Source organism: Lithobates pipiens, unplaced genomic scaffold, assembly GCF_037356315.1.
Source record: "Lithobates pipiens isolate NorthernLeopardFrog02 unplaced genomic scaffold, aLitPip1_a1.2 Scaffold_1, whole genome shotgun sequence".
NCBI classification, from domain to species: Eukaryota; Metazoa; Chordata; class Amphibia; order Anura; family Ranidae; genus Lithobates; species Lithobates pipiens.
The window spans coordinates 228,515,642-228,532,657 of record NW_027507685.1 but is presented as its reverse complement, the minus strand read 5'-3'; the positions used below and the strand labels follow the sequence as shown (position 1 = coordinate 228,532,657).

At 43.6% G+C, this 17,016-nt stretch overlaps 3 protein-coding genes across 5 annotated transcripts in view; all 3 read right to left on the bottom strand.

The window, feature by feature from the left end:
• LOC143984050 (class I histocompatibility antigen, F10 alpha chain-like) overlaps positions 1-17,016 on the bottom strand; it is a 692,198-nt gene that overhangs the window by 27,592 nt on the left and 647,590 nt on the right. For both annotated transcript variants that reach the window (XM_077484346.1, XM_077484337.1), the window contains exon 3: positions 12,190-12,468. In XM_077484346.1, coding sequence (XP_077340472.1) covers positions 12,190-12,468 — 279 coding nt within the window. The remainder of the gene's footprint in view (positions 1-12,189; positions 12,469-17,016) is intronic.
• The window catches only part of LOC143984059 (class I histocompatibility antigen, F10 alpha chain-like), a 682,453-nt gene that overhangs the window by 31,144 nt on the left and 634,293 nt on the right, over positions 1-17,016 (bottom strand). The window lies entirely within an intron of this gene.
• Positions 1-17,016, bottom strand: part of LOC143984105 (class I histocompatibility antigen, F10 alpha chain-like) — a 907,941-nt gene that overhangs the window by 659,894 nt on the left and 231,031 nt on the right. The gene's annotated exons all lie outside the window — the stretch shown is intronic.

Genomic DNA, 17,016 nt, shown 5'->3' with positions numbered 1-17,016 from the left:
CGACTTGTTTATGCGATTATATTGTTCTATTGTTATTTTTTTGTGTAAAGTAATAGGAGAAATGGGGAAAGAAAATGGAGATTTTTTTTTTTCTCTTTCTCTTTTTTTCTTTCAATAACACTTTAAAATGGTATAAAGGTATAATGTTATAATAATGATAGGAATAAAAGGAAATCCAGTGTGGAGGAGGGCGAGTGCATCTTGATTTGTATGTTTTGTTATTTAGAGGAATGTTTGTTAAGGAGCAAATGAGGCTCCCATTTTGGATACACTTTGCACTTATAAACTTGAGACTACAAGGATGGGATGTAAGAGGGGATAGGTATGGGTAGGGTCACGAGAAAACCCTTGATGGGTAGCCCAAGTGGACAGAGGTGGGAGGGTAAGGGAGGGTGGGGGGTGGGCACGGGGTGGATGCACCATATTTATTATGTGCACCTCAAGTATTTCAGGCACTACAAAGATTAACACTGATATGGATATGTTTTGAGATATACTTAGAGAAATGGTTGGATTGCACATTAAAGAAGAAGAAGGAACACAAATGGGTGGAGGGTCAGACTGGTTTGGGGAGGGTCCATAGAACTTTCACTAACTTGCCTGACCCTGATACATTTTTTTTTCTCTTTTTGTTATTTTTGAAATATCGTTTTTTTATGCTTATGCAGGATAAAACCTTTAATATAGTTTCTTGGAATGTCCGAGGCCTGAGGGACCCAATCAAAAGAAAGATAATTCTGTCCGTATTAGAGGGGTCAGGGCCCGGACTCCTTTTTCTCCAGGAGATGCATGTGACCAAGGATACCATTCCGCTATTGCGTAGTCAGAAATTTTGTTCCCAATATCATTCGGTTCACACCTTCTACTCGAGGGGAGTGAGCGTAATGATTGGGAAAGAATTAATCTTCTCCTGTAGAGAAAGTCACATTGATGTACAGGGCCGGTCTGTTTTTCTGTTCTGCTCAATTGAGAATAAATGATATGTTTTAGCGAATATCTATATACCCCCCCCATTTAATTTTGAGGTATCACAAGGACTGGTGGCATTTACATTAAACAAAGTGGGTATCCCCATTATTGTGGTGGGGGACTTCAATTAAGTTTTAGACAGAGGTTTAGATAGGTTCCCACCTGGGAACAGTCCTAACACAGCGGCTGAGGGCCGCTTATCCTGCTTTTTATCTGAAACGGGACTATTTGATATATGGCGAACCCGATATCCGCAAGAGCGCCAATATTCTTGTTTTTCAGGTACTCACCTTACCTCATCTAGAATTGATATGGCCTTAGCTAATAGTGAAGCATTTCCGTTGATAAGGAGTGTAGAATATGGCCCAAGAGGGGTCTCTGATCACTCCCCACTGTCGTTGGTTGTAAACGCTGGGGGTAAAGCTCAACGCATCGAGTGGAGAATAAATCCAACTTGGCTAGAACTGATGGGCAGCTCTGGAGGAATAGTAGAAAAACTGCAAGAATTTGTCCAAATGAATACTGGTACAGTGTCGTGGGGGGTGGTCTGGGACTCCCTGAAAGCCTACCTCAGGGGCCTTTTAATTCAACAGGTAGAAAGTGAAGGGGATTTCTAAAAGGAGGGAGATTGATGTTAGAAAAGAGATGCTGCTTGCAGAAAGGTCCTATGTGATGAATCCAACCTTTGATACCCAGAAAGATTGGCTAGAAAGACAAACGGGCTTACAAAATGACCATCAGGCAGAGAATAAACGAATATTTCAGTAACAATGTCAATTTGGAGAAACAGAGAGAGTCGGTCGTATGCTGTCCTTTTTGATTAGAGCTCACACCTCCCCTCCGGTTGTTTCTGCGGTCAGAGCCCCAGGAGGAGGGATTACGACAGATGTAGGAGAGATAATCCAAGTATTTAGTAATTATTATAAATCTCTCTATACATCCAATAGAGAGCAAGGGAGGGAGAAAATTGATGATTTTCTTCAGGAAATATCAACCCCGACCAAATCAACAGAGGCTAAAAGAGAGTTAGAAGCTCCAATCTCGCTGCAGGAAATCCATTGTGCTGTAGCTGGGATGTCAAGTCTTTTTCGGCTTGAGAGAGGAACAAGGCAGAGATGGCCCCTGTCTCCTTTATTATTTGCCCTTGCAATTGAACCCCTGGCAATAAAAGACTAGATCAATGACCGAGGTACAAGGATTTCAGAGACAGTTGCAGGAGGATAAAATATCATTGTTTGCAGATGACGTCTTTTTTTTTTTTAAGGTGATGTCTAGTCCTCACTGAAAACTGTAATACAAATGGTCGGCGAGTTTTGAACGAGCTTCTGGTCTGGTTGTCAATTGGGAAAAATCCGCCTTATTTCCGGTTAATCCTCTTGGCAACCAGACCTGTGTAGACATCCCCCAAATTAAAAATAGTGGGACAATTAAAGTATCTGGGCGTCTGGATTGACAGGGACCTAAACCAATACCTCAGGGATAACATAAGTCCATTGTTGCTTAAATGGAAGCAAAAAGGAGATACTTGGAGCCGCCTCCCTCTGTCAGTAGCTGGGCGCTGTAACCTAATAAAGATAATTTGGTTACCTCAGATTTTAGATTTCTTCCACAACTCCCCAGTTTGGATAGACCATAAATGGTTTAAACAAATAGAATCTTTGTTTAGAGACCTGATATGGAAGAAGGGTCAGCCTAGGATCAGCTTACAAACCATGCAGTTACCATTAAAAGAGAAGGGAGTGGCGGTTCCAAATCCTAGGACATATTTTCTTGCATCCCAGCTCCAACACTTGGGGGGTTGTGGAGATTATGAGGGTGGGAATCCCAATAGGAGTTTAATGTTGATGAGGTCAACGCATAACTCTCTACTTGAGGTTCTGGAGGCAGAGTCATTCTTCCATAAGTGCCCGACGTTTAAATTGATTAAAAAAGTCTGGCAGACAGCGAAGCTTTTGCTGGGGTATAAGGGGATGTCAGAACATGTTCCTTTATGGAACAATAATAAACTGCCAGAACTAAGTAATATAGAGAAATCAGTAGAATGGGAACGGCAGGGCATTAGACGCTTACGACAGCTATATGACGGCAGTACCTTGAAAGCTTTTTCAGATTTAAAACAAGAATTCAACATATCAAATAGTACCTTTTATAAGTACTTACAACTTAGGCACGCGATCCAAACCCAGTTCAGGTCACAAATAATCGAATGGACTCGGCTTTCGATTTTGACCAGTATAATTAATTCAGATGCATCTAAAGGCCTAATCTCTAAAATATATACTAGTTTGGAAGCTAGAACAATAAGCAGAATAGGACTTTCTAAGAGTAGAGCTAAATGAGAAAGAGACATAGGGGCAATAACAGAGGATTGGGGAGAAATCCTGCAAAGAGGAAGGTTGGTCTCAATCTCTCCCTCACAGAAGGTGTCGCACCTATTTCTGCTCCATGGGGTGTACTACACTCCAGCAAAAATGTTTAGTTTTGGATGGAAACAAGATGATCATTGCTTTAGATGCGGAGCATCAGGGGATTTTATCCACATGCTTTGGAGATGTCCAAAGCTATTTAAGTATTGGATTGAAGTAGTAGACAGTATAAATAAAATCTTTAACGCTACCCTGGAACCAACGGCTAAGATCTGCTTACTGGGAAGTGTGGAGAGGGGCAGAGCTCCGAAAGAAACTCTGGAGCCAGTTTTGAGATGCCTTTTCCAGGCAAGAAAAATGATCACACAGAAATGGCAGGCACATTTCGGTTTGGGTAGCTGAGGAAATAGTATTGTTATCTGATATAATTTAGAATATTGTAACATTTATGTTGTGAAGAAAGTATTTTTCATAATTGCTATTTTTTATACTGTAATTTCTGTTATTGCTATGTTCTTGGTGTTAAATTATTATATAAATGAAATATATATTATATAAATAAAAAATTATTAAGTAAAAAAAAAAAAAAGATGGCTGCTGAACACTGAAATACCATGAGGGACAGTGACAAAGAATGGCGGTGAGCAGCGCTGCAGGGATCAAAGACACAGCCTCATCAGACACCTCCAGGAAGAGAAAAAACACACATCAAGGCACAGCCAGCCAGCGCAGCCCCCCCCAGATGAGAGCCCCCTGGAGAGCCCCTGCACATGACACACTACCGCTCAGCAGCCACATGCAGCATCCCCCACGGGGAAGGGGGGGGAGGGAAGATAGGGACAGGGAGAGAAGAGAGGAAGGTGAGGGACCCCCAAATCGACCTCCCAGGGAATGCCCAGCTGCTCAGCCTCACTGTGGCAGGGAGAGCTGTACTTACCAGTCCTGCAGAGCTGGGAGACATTCCATCACAGACTGACTCTCCGATCAGTACAGGGTGGCTGCTGGCCACGGCACACTGACGCAGACATCAGTAGCCCGGTCATATGTGTGCCCCGGAGCATTAAAGCTCACCGACCACCTCTGGGGCTGAGGTACGTCGTGGCACACCCAGCGCATAGCTCTGGTCTGCACACGCTCACTGGCCAGGCTGGGGAGACTACAAGGATAAGGATATCCAGCCTGCCACCCAGCTGGCTGTTGATAGCAGATCACAGGATCTTTAGTCTTGTGCAAAAAGCAAAGCTTCTGCAGAAAAAAATCCGGACTGATGGGCCCACAGGGTTCCTAGTCCCTTCTTCACTAGGCAAAATAAAACTGAGACTGCATGGCAGGCTGGGGGGTTGTTACCTAAGGGACCGCCCCTTGGGCGGAACTTAAAGTTCTGTGTTTTTCATAACATGTTATGCCTAGTCTTCTCCTAAAGGTGGCGTAACAACCCAATGGCTAAGAGAGGAGCTGTGTCAGTCGGTGAATATATAATTGAGAAGTAATTTTTCTCCTTCACCGATGTGCGCTTATGAACAGCACTGGTGGGAACTGATAGGTGGCAGGGATAAGTGGCACTGAAAGGCAGCAGTGACTGACATCACTAATGGGCACTCAGTGCCCCGATTACATGCCTAGGTGTCCCCTGAAAGGAGATACCGCTGACCGGCTCTCCTCATCACACACTCTGTTACGTGAGATGACAGATGATCACTGGCACTATTGTGTTTACATGTGATCGGCTGTGATTGGACACAGCTGATCACATGGTTAAAGTGCCGCTTGATCGGCTCTTTACTGAGATGGGGTTTTCGGCATGCACTAGCAACATGGTGCAAGCCCACTGGCCGGGCTCCGTCATATAATGTCCACCCAGAACGAGAGCCGCACCGCTTCTCCGTCATATGACAGTGGGCGGGCGGCAAGCTGTTAAAGCCCAACTCCAAAAAACTGCAGAGGTGATCAAATACCACCAAAAGAAAGCTCTATTTGTGGGAAAAAAGGATGTCAATTTTGTTTGGGTACAGCGTCGCACAACTGCGCATTTGTCAGTTAACCATATAAGCCCCGGACCATTTTGCTGGCCAAAGACCAGAGCACTTTTTGCGATCCGGCACTGCGTCGCTTTAACTGACAATTGCGCGGTCATGCGACGTGGGTCCCAAACAAAATTAGCTTCTTTTTTTACCCCACATATAGAGCTTTCTTTTGGTGGTATTTGATCACCTCTGCAGATTTTATTTTTTGTGCTATAAACAGAATAAAAGCATCGATTTTGGGGAAAAAAAAAACATTATTTTTTGCCTTTTGCTATAGTAAATATCCCCCAAAATTAAAAAAAACAAAACATATTTTTTCCTCATTTTAGGCCGATACGTATTTTTCTACATATTTTTGGTAAAAAAAAAATTTTTTTGCAATAAAGCGTTTGATTGGTTTGCGCAAAAGTTATAGTGTCTACAAAATAGGGGATCGTTTTATGGCATTTTTATTAATATTTTTATTAGTAATGGCGGCGATCAGCAATTTTTATCATGACTTTGACATTATGGCGGACACATCGGACAATTTTGGTGCGATTTTGGGACCACATTTATACAGCGATCAGTACGATTAAAATTGCATTGATTACTGTGTAAATGTGACTGACAGTGAAGGGGTTAACACTAGGTGGCGCTGTAGGGGTTAAGTGTGTCCTGGGGAGTGTTTCTAACTGTAGGGGGGGTGGGCTAGCTGTGACACATCACTGATCAGTGACACTGTCACTAGGCAGAACCGGGAGTTGCTTGTTTACATTAGCATCTCCCTGTTCTCCCTCTCTGTGAGATGATTGCGGGTATCCTCACGGACATTGAGTCCAAGGGACCTGTCCACCCGACTCACGAAGCTCTCGGCATGAAAAATCATAAGCCGCGCTTAAACAAAAATAAAAACAGCCAACTACTCGTGCAGTAATATTGAAATACGTACTATACAAGGTATAGCAACCCTATATTATATATATATATATATATATATATATATATATATATATATATATATATATATATATATATATATATATAATACAGGGCACATGCGAGTTAATATTTCAAATCCAGAATCTCACTACTGTAATTCACTACATATAATGTGGTTCCATAACATAACTTTTAAATACAGAAAATTATATATAAACCATAAACACCCAGTGTGTAAACAATAAGTCTGTGTATAAAACACCAAAAATGGTTGACGTGAAACTGTAAATGGAAATCCTCTAAAAATAAACCACAATGTTCATAGAATCCAAAATGGGAAGAATAGTGTTCAGTCCACCACCAACATACGTTGAGATTTACTGCTTACCAGATAGATATGACCCCCCACTACAGAGGGTCACACGGAACTTTATGAAATTGTGCACCACTTCCAGCCGCAGGGGGAGGGGGTTCCTCGATGTCCTCCTGGCTTCGCTGCTTCAAAGAATCTTGGGAAGAAAAACTCGCTCCCGAATACTTGACTCAAAGGTCCGAAAGAGGGACTCAGAGGCAGGGGCATCAAAATCTCTGTTCTGGCAATAAAAAGAGGAAGGAGGGAGAGGAATACACATGGAACGCCATAAACGATCTCTCGCCCCACTTCCGGTTCGTGACCTTCCCGGATATCCAAGCCTTGTTTATGGCGTTCCATGTGTATTCCTCTCCCTCCTTCCTCTTTTTATTGCCAGAACAGAGATTTTGATGCCCCTGCCTCTGAGTCCCTCTTTCGGACCTTTGAGTCAAGTATTCGGGAGCGAGTTTTTCTTCCCAAGATTCTTTGAAGCAGCGAAGCCAGGAGGACATCGAGGAACCCCCTCCCCCTGCGGCTGGAAGTGGTGCACAATTTCATAAAGTTCCGTGTGACCCTCTGTAGTGGGGGGTCATATCAACGTATGTTGGTGGTGGACTGAACACGATTCTTCCCATTTTGGATTCTATGAACATTGTGGTTTATTTTTAGAGGATTTCCATTTACAGTTTCACGTCAACCATTTTTGGTGTTTTATACACAGACTTATTGTTTACACACTGGGTGTTTATGGTTTATATATAATTTTCTGTATTTATAAGTTATGTTATGGAACCACATTATATGTAGTGAATTACAGTAGTGAGATTCTGGATTTGAAATATTAACACGCATGTGCCCTGTATTATATATATATATATATATATATATATATATATATATATATATATATATATATATATATATATATATATATATATATAGGGTTGCTATACCTTGTATAGTACGTATTTCAATATTACTGCACGAGTAGTTGGTTGTTTTTATTTTTGTTTAAGCGCGGCTTATGATTTTTCGTTTACCTATTCTGCATGTATGTGACAGTGAAGCCGCAGCTGAATATTTCCAATATTTTTATTATTTAAGAAATTCACATCTATTTCACACACTTCACATATTTATATTTTTTCACCTTAGCGCAGTTTGTTTTCCCCCCTTTTCTTTTAGCTGTGACACATCACTGATCCTGATCACAGGGATCCCTGATCAGTGACACTGTCACTAGGCAGAACCGGGAGTTGCTTGTTTATATTAGCATCTCCCCGTTCTTCCTCTCCGTGAGATGACTGCGGGTATCCCCACGGGCATTGTGTCCAAGGGACCTGTCCACCCGCCTCACGAAGCTCCCGGCTGGCGCGCAGGTAAATTTAAAGGGACGTGCCATTCTGCCGACGTACATCGCTGTGTGCCGGTCGGGAACCAGTTGAACTGACGCAGTGCCTGGTCAGCAGCCAAATCTTCCGGTCTGTAAGTGGTTAATTTGGGAGTAAACTACCATGTATAATTTTTACCTATAGGCAAGCCTTATTATAAACTTATCTATTAGGTACTGTAAATATATCTCCTAAATGTGAACTGTTTAGGAGATATTACAGTTAGATGCAGCTGGTGATGTCACCAGCGCATGCGCTCTGAAGTAATGGCATAACCATGTCGTTCTTGCAGAGCTGCGCCGCAAACCGCGACTCCAGTGTGCATGCATCATCGCCGGCTCGGCCATTCATATTGCCTAAGTCTGTGAACCCAGAAAGAAGACCAGGTAAAGATAAAAGCGCATTCAGTGGTGACACGCACCTCTGGAGGGCTTTTGTTTTCAAGTCCTGCATAATTTGCTAGTATGCGAAGCATACTAGCACATTAGGACTTAAAGCGGTTCTAAAGGTTTTTTATCTTAATGCATTCTGTGTGCAGCAGTCCCCCTAATATTTACCTGAGTCCCATCTCAATCCAGCGATGATGCACGAGAGACTAGGCTGTCTGGGACGCTCTTGCCAATCAAAGTCAGTGAGCCAATAAGGAGAGAGGGGGTGGGGCCGGGCTGCGGCTCTGTGTCTGAATGGACACACAAAGAAGCTCGGGTGCCCCCATATCAAGCTGCTTGCTGTGGGGAGCAGGAGGGAGGGGCCAGGAGCATGGAAGAGGGAACTGAGAAGTGGAGGATCTGGGTTGCTCTGTGCAAAACCATTACACAGAGCGGGTAAGTATGATTGGTTTGGTATTTTTTTTTTTAAATGGAGACTTTAATATCACTTTAAACTGCCCGGGGCCTGATTTTATTTATTTTGTGATCGGTTTATCTAACGCTTTAATTGCAGTGACTTCTTAGGCAGGCTTTTTTTAACCCTCACCTCCCTGGTCATTCTTGCTGCCTAAAAAACTTCCTCCCTGAGACATCCCAAACAGACTTTTGCGTAGCAGAAACACACATTCCCGCTCAGGTTTTTTTGCCTGTTTTTCATTTTGTAAATACATTTCACGTATAGGGCAGCTGATTCACTTGAATGGGATCCCCTACTGGCGACAAATTCCCCAAAGTAGCTCAACATTTTCAGTTGTGGAACATCACGCATTTTGGGAGCAAAACACACATCTGCCAACCGTGATTGGGGCGTCATTAAAAGTTAGCCTGAATTCAGGACATTGATGACCAGGCAGCTACCCACGTTTTGGAAACTCACAGCAAACGCACATCCCACTTGCACTGCCATTTAGGCACTTATTAGCACTGAAAATGCACAGAAACGCCCACCAAATCTGCGTCATGCTTACAGTGCCATATAGGCTGCATTCGCATCTGTGTGTTTCCGAATGCATGGCAACCCACATAGAAAATGCATGCTTTGCTGTGCATTTTGAAAACATGAGGCAAAGTGCGTTGCTTTTGGGTTAGAGTGCACGCACACTGGGCGCTGAGAACAACTGCCCTGAATGTTTTTCTTCTGGCAGCAAAAAAATAAAATAAAATAAAAAAAATTCTGGTAAAGGTGTGTACCACAATTAGACATATTAACCCGTGTCAAGTGCTTTGGGTGTTTATTCATTTCATTGGCCAGAATATTTATTTCATCCATTGAAATAAATTGCTGAAGTGCTAAATGCTCCTAACATTTAGGTGTGTTTTGGCTGCGTTTGGCATTTTTCTGTCAATAAACTCCTCTCCTGAATGCGAATTTAGTCTTTGTGTGATGCTCCTAAACGTGAGTTTTCCAAACGCATGACAATCCAGAAGAAAACACACGATTTGCCGAACATCTCTGAAACACGCTGCAATGCACGTCGTGTTACCATAAGTTTGCACCTGCATGTTTCCAAATGTGTGGCAACCCACAAGAAAATGTATGCCTTGCCCTACGTTTCAAAAAACTCGGCAGTATGCGTCACGCTTTCGTTACCATTTAGACTACATTCTCATCTGTGCGTTTCCAAACTTGTCACAACCCGCATAGAAAACACGTGGCAATGCGCTTGTGTTACCAATTGTTTGCATCTGCTCAATTTTCAAGTGCATGGCAACCAGCAAGAAAATGCACGCTTTGCTGCACATTGTAAAAACATGCAGCAACGCATGTCGCGCTTGCTTTACTATTCGTACACATGTGCGTTTCCAAACGCATTGGCAACTTGCAAAAAATTACACTCTTTGCTGTGCATTTTTAAAACGGACAGCAATGTGCGTCACCTTTGCCTTACCATCCAGGCTGCATTCTCATCTGCGCATTTCCAAACCCACAGCAACCTGCACAGGAAATGCGTGCTTTGCCTTGAATTTTGAAAAACGCAAAGCAACGCGCATCATGCTTGCGATACCATTTGTTTGCATCTGCACATTTCTGAATGCATGACAACTCGCAAGTAAAACGAATGCTTTGGCATTAGTTTCAAAAACGCGTGGACACCCGCACAGAAAACACGCGCTTTGCCTTACATTTTAAAAACACGTGGCAATGCGTGTCACGATTGCGTTACCATTAATTTGCTTCTGTCTGTTTATAATCGCATTGCAACCCGCATGGCAATGTGAGTCACACTTGCAGTACCATTTAGGCTGCGTTCTCATTTGCGCATTTCAAAACAAGTGACAACCCGCAGAGAAAACACGTGGCAATACGCTTATGTTACTATTAGTTTGTATCTGCGTGTTTCAAAGCGCACGGCAACCAGCAAGCAAACACATCCTTTGCAGTGCGCTTCACATGTGTTGCACTTGTGATACAATTTGTTTGCATCTGTGTGTTTACGAGTGTATAGCAACAAGAACATACATGCTTTGCCGTGCATTTATTTTGAAAACGTGTGGTAATGTTTGTCATGCTTGTGTTACCATTGAGGCTAAACTTGTATCTGCACAGCAACCAGCACAGAAGATGTGCGCTCTGCACTGTCTGCAGCACGTTTTGGAAAGATGCATTGCACTTGCCCCACCATTATGGTGACACAAGCATGATGTGCGTTTGCAGGGCATTCCTGGAATGTGCGGCAAATCATGCGGTTTCTGTGCGGGTTGTTACACATTCAGGAACACACAGATGTAAATACAGCCTGATTGTTAATGACACCCCAATCACGGTCAGCAGATGTGCGTTTTGCTGTGTGACAAAATTTTCTACAAATGCACCAAAACATGAACTGAACAAAACACGACAATCCAAGACTGGAAATGTTCTAGAGATACTTTGGGGTGTTTGTTGTGCGGAGGGCAGCCTGTCCAAGTGACTGGGAAGACCAACGTGTGACCCAAAATAAAAAAGAGACGGATCCATCAAAGTGATAGGAATGATTATCAGTAAAGTTTCTGATGAGTTTGGTGGGGGGAAGTTGCGGTCGTGTGATCCGGGGATTCCTTCTCCTTCTAGGGCGGAGCAATTGATAAATCTTTGATTTTAGACACAATTGAGTGTTGGGTGGAGTGACACTTCTTGGACATTTCTAGGATTGGATTGTTATGTATTGTATGGTGTGTAGATCGCACACATTGTATGGTGTATTATACACTCAGTGTTGGACTTTCTCCTATGACATGTAGAAATCCTGAGAACTCTCCCAGTATAGGGGTGCAGGGAGCGGATCACACTGGGGGGTGAAGACTCGGTGGGACACGTGTGATGGAAGCAGTCACAGGAAGAGAAGATCTATAGAGGTGACTGATCTCTGAGGAGAACCCCGAGATCCTGGAGGAGTCACTGCGGGGGAGGGGAGATTATTCTTACATCACCCCAATACTTACCGATGTGACCGGACAGATCCCGACATCTACACACTGGAAGACATGAATGGACACAGACTGGGATGGACAGACAGATTCTCAGGATGAGCTTGTGTTGGGGGATGAGAAGACACGCCCACTTCTGGGCCAAGGTCTCTCCAGGCTGTATTGGGTCCTATTAGGAGTCGGTGTGGTTTCAGGTGTCAGTGGGTGTGGTTATCAGAGAAGTGGGAGGAGTGTGTGATGATGTAGGAGGTGCTGTGTATACATATAGAATGTATAGAGAGTATACAGAGGATGTATAGAATACAATGTATATATATAGTGTGCGCTCACCTCTCCTCTCCAGATCTTCTCTCCCATTGTTGATGTGTTTCTTCAGCCATTCTATACATTCATTCTCCAGATAATTCTTGTATCTCTCCCCCAATCTCTCCTCCGGACTGTTCCATCTCTGTGTGGTGATCTGAGCCTCATTCATGGTCGGGATCCAAATCCCTCTCTGTGTGTCCAGATACGTGAAATCTCTCCCATCATATCCGAACTGCTCATACCCCCCAGTGGTGCCGTCATCTCTCAGCTCACAGCCGTACATCTCCTGGAAGGAATGGATCCCTGCAGAGAGAAGAGGAAGATGTGACCTGGGATCAGAGGAAGTGATGTGTGTAATATGTGATCACATGACATGTATAGTGTGTATAGTACAGACACCGAGCATCACTCTGTATATTTCTACACTCACCATCCCCCTAATCATCTGTAGAGCGGAGAGAACTACAAGTCCCAGCAATCCCCCCTCAGACACATCCTGAGGAGCAGAAGAAGAGGGATCCGCCATCCTGCTCCCCCCTACCGCTGTGTACAATCACCCCGGGATGGAGCGCTAATCCGCCTGAGGAAACCGGGTCACATGACGGGAACAACCAATAGGAATGGAGACAAAACACATCATGGGAGAAATCTGTACAGCTAGGAGAGAGCTGAGAAGATGCTGATCACCGATTGGATGATCTGAACTGTCAATCACCCCTACATCCAATGAAAGGTCTTCATCCAACTTATTAGCTAATGTTTCCCCTCAACCAATCAAACACCAAGTCTGTCAGAGAGACGAGGAACGTTCCATCCTATGGGGGGGGGATGAATCCATTATACAACACTGAGAAATGATAATATTATACAGATAAATGATCAGTCCTGAGAAGAGAAGTGACGGAGTCTGTGCCGACCAGGAAAGGTCATACCGAGTGTATACTGTCAGTGCACACAGCGTTCAGGAAATATAAATTTCATTCCAACCCTACAGAGATCACTGAGGACTTTATATAGGAATGAGGAGAGGAGAGGAGAGGAGATTGTGTGTTCATAGAGAAGCCAATCCCTCATCACACATATTCCTCCGTTCTGTACTCAGGAATCCCCCCCCCCCCATCCTCTGCTGGATTATAGAACACAACTACCTGATATCTTCTATATCTGTCATCCTCATCCTCAGTCTGATCTGATGATGTCACAAGTCATGGAGGCGGAGTAATGCTCATCTCCTGGCCACTTACCTCTGTACAGTGACAGGATCCTCCACACAGCACTGGCCACTTACCTCTGTACAGTGACAGGATCCTCCACACAGCACTGGCCACTTACCTCTGTACAGTGACAGGATCCTCCACACAGCACCGGCCACTTACCTCTGTACAGTGACAGGATCCTCCACACAACACTGGCCACTTACCTCTGTACAGAGACAGGATCATACACACACAGCACTGGCCACTTACCTCTGTACAGTGACAGGATCCTCCACACAGCACAGCTCCAACTGCTGGAGAACTACAAATCCCATCCCTGCCCCACACTCAATGAGGGAAGAAAGTCACCAGGGAGATGGCAATGCCTGCTGGGACTTGTAGTTCTACTGCAGCTGGAGATCTGCTGTTCTCCTATCACTGATATGAAGGAAATGTCTGCTGTCACTGGGATTCCTGTCTGCTGGGATCTGTTTATGTAATAACTGTCCTGTGCAGCTGACGGGTTTTACTAGAACAGGACCTGTTATCCCGGATCACATCCATCACTATTCATAGGGAGATCTGTATTGTAGAAGGAGCAGAACATACATTGGAGGACACTTCATCTGAATGGTCAGACTTCATGGAAACCTCAACTCAGGGGACTATGGCGGCTGCCATTACTGACCTCCTGAGCATACCATCTGCCTGGCTGTCACTGGGCTCAGTGCTTTCTCAGTCCCTGACCTGGAAGAAGCATGCAGCAAATGAAGTGAGACTCTCTAATATGCAAACTTATTCTGGGTGAGTGATATATATATCATATGAGCACCATTGGATCAGCATGAAAGCCAGGCAATCAGTATTTTCTAAAGTAAATCACACAGAATACACAGCAGTCTGAGAGGGAAACCGCAGAGCTCCATCCTGAGTGCAGTAGGGGGCGGTTTGGTGCACAATTTGGTGCATCAAACAACTTCCCTTTTATTCATCACTGAACTTTATTTGAAGTGGACAAATGTACACTTCATTCATGTCACTGTTCAGCAGCTTGTGATGCGATCCTGTACAGCAACAGGCGATCCTGTATAGCGACATGCGATCCTGTACAGCGACAGGCGATCCTGTACAGCGACAGGCGATCCTGTACAGCGACATGCGATCCTGTACAGTGCAGTGTAATAAAATACAGCATGCCTGCATTTTATCACAGCCCACTGCAGCACAGCTCTGGGGTGCATTACAGTGTGAATGAGGTTCACAGGCAACAATTGTGGTGTGTGTCATCTCACAATGCAGAAAACCTCCGATCACTGCACTGTGTGAGTCTAAGGATCAGAAATGCCGACATGTTTCTTATTGTAAATATCAGATATTGAAGCCTTCGGCTCGGGTCACACCTCTGCAGTTTGCTTTTGATCTCTGCAGTGCTTTGTGGTATTTTGCATTTTTGCACACACATTTTCAAAGCATTTTTCACAAGTTTTTTTTATTGCGTTTTGCATTTCTTATGCATTTTTTTTGTAGGGCAGATAAAAAAATATGCACTACACGCTTTTCTGTAGCTTCTCAATTGAAGTTCACTGAACCACAAATGCACCATTTTGCATTTAAAAAAGTCCTTTTCAAAATGCAGCGACTGAAAAGCGCACAGATGTGATCGTGTCGCATAGGAATCCATGTTATATGGACTGTAGGGCGTTTCTGGAAAAAAGCACTAAAGAACACAGGTGTGACCCAGGCCTAGAGCCGGCCATAGACATGGGATGATCGTCACCCGATCGTTCTGTTAGTTGTCAGATTAATAAGCTTTATTGATCTAATAGGACGATTGTGTTCCCATAATAAGAATTCCATTCAATGGGGTCCATGAGAACTGCATTGATCCCAATAATCCCGGCAATGATCCTCACTGCGATTAGTAATTCATAGGATTGATCCCGGGATCACACTGAGCTGCGGGAATGAAAAGGGGCGAGTTCAGCGATTTCATTCCCGCATGTCAGTCCGATGATTTAAGCGACATCCCTGCGTTTTCCTGCACAGATGTCCATTGAAATCGCACCTGAAATCACCAAATGTAGCACAGAAAATACTTTTGGGAATCGGTGCAGCACTGATTCGGAGGGTGTCATTGCTGGCAATAGCTGCCGATTTGGAATGCAATTTGACATATCAATGTGAACCAGGGCTGAAGAGCATCTAATGAAGTCACCTGTGAGATGTCTGCTGTCCGTCTGTCACCTTCTCTTCATAGATCCGAATCCTAATTTCCATCCATATCATCCGGGGGGGAGGAGGGGGGGAGGGGAGAGGGCCCGGGAAGCTCTATTATAGGGCCCCATTCACATCTGAATTACTGGCAGTTGTACAATTCTGCTACACTGGAAAATCGCACAAAAATGTGCAACATGCGTTTGGGAGCCATTATTCTTAATGATACTCCAAAAATTGGGCATTTTGTCACGTGAAATACACTCCAAAAAAGATACAGAAGATACTTTGTCAGAACACAATAGCTTAGCGGGGGAGTTTGATGTACTAACATTAGACTGTTAGTACAGGATCTCCTCCTCAGCTCTTGAGGTTTTTTTTCATTTAGCCCGCTGGGTTTAACAATAAAACTGATAGTGTGCACTTGGCTTTATACTCGATGTGAGTGATATGTCACTAATGATGCTGATTTATAAAGATTGTGTGAACCCAGACTTAGCTAGAGTTTGCATTATGAAACCGCACAGGAATCACCTATGAATCACACAGGAATCACCTATGAATCGCACAGGAATCACCTATGAATCGCACAGGAATCACCTATGAATCGCACAGGAATCACCTATGAATCGCACAGGGATGCACACAAAATTCTTGTGCAATTCACATGTGATTCAGTGCAGTGCGATTTGAGGCTGAAAATTGCACTACATCACACCAAAGTAATGCATGCACTACTTCTGGAAACGCACTGCACCCGGATCGCATAGTAGTTTTATGCCGTGTGATCTGATGCAGACAAATGCACTGCGTTTGTGACCTGCGTTTGCGGTGTCATTATCATAGCACTGACACCCGCTGCAGATCACAAGGGCAGTGCAATCTGAACTCAGCGCGGGAAATGCAAACGGATTGCTGTTTTCTGAGCCACGTTCTGGTGTGAACCCGGAGCTTATCACCCCCTTACTGAAAGCTGCACTAATATTCTTCATCAACTGCCAAGAAATAGTTCTACATTATCATTTCTCCAAATCCATTCCCAATCCATGCACAAGAAGCTATTATACAAATATATATAGGGGGTTGGATTAAAAAAAAAATTGCTGTATGAATGTCACAAGCACAACCATCAAAGAATCCCTAATATGTGTGTTTTATGATCATCAGCTCCCCCTAGTGGCCATAATATAGCATTTTCCTGTTTGAGGTATTTCAGGAAAATACTGCATATTATGGACACTAAATGGAGCTGATGATCATAGGAAGTAAACATATTAGACACAATAATGAGGGATTATTTGTGATGGTTGTGCAAATGCTTGTGACATTTGGACAGCAGTTTAAAAAAAAAAGAAAATAGAATGTAAAGTGTTTAGGAAAAACATAAATTACAGAATATTTTCAACCATCCCTGGATCCATTTGTCATATTAAGAAAAAAA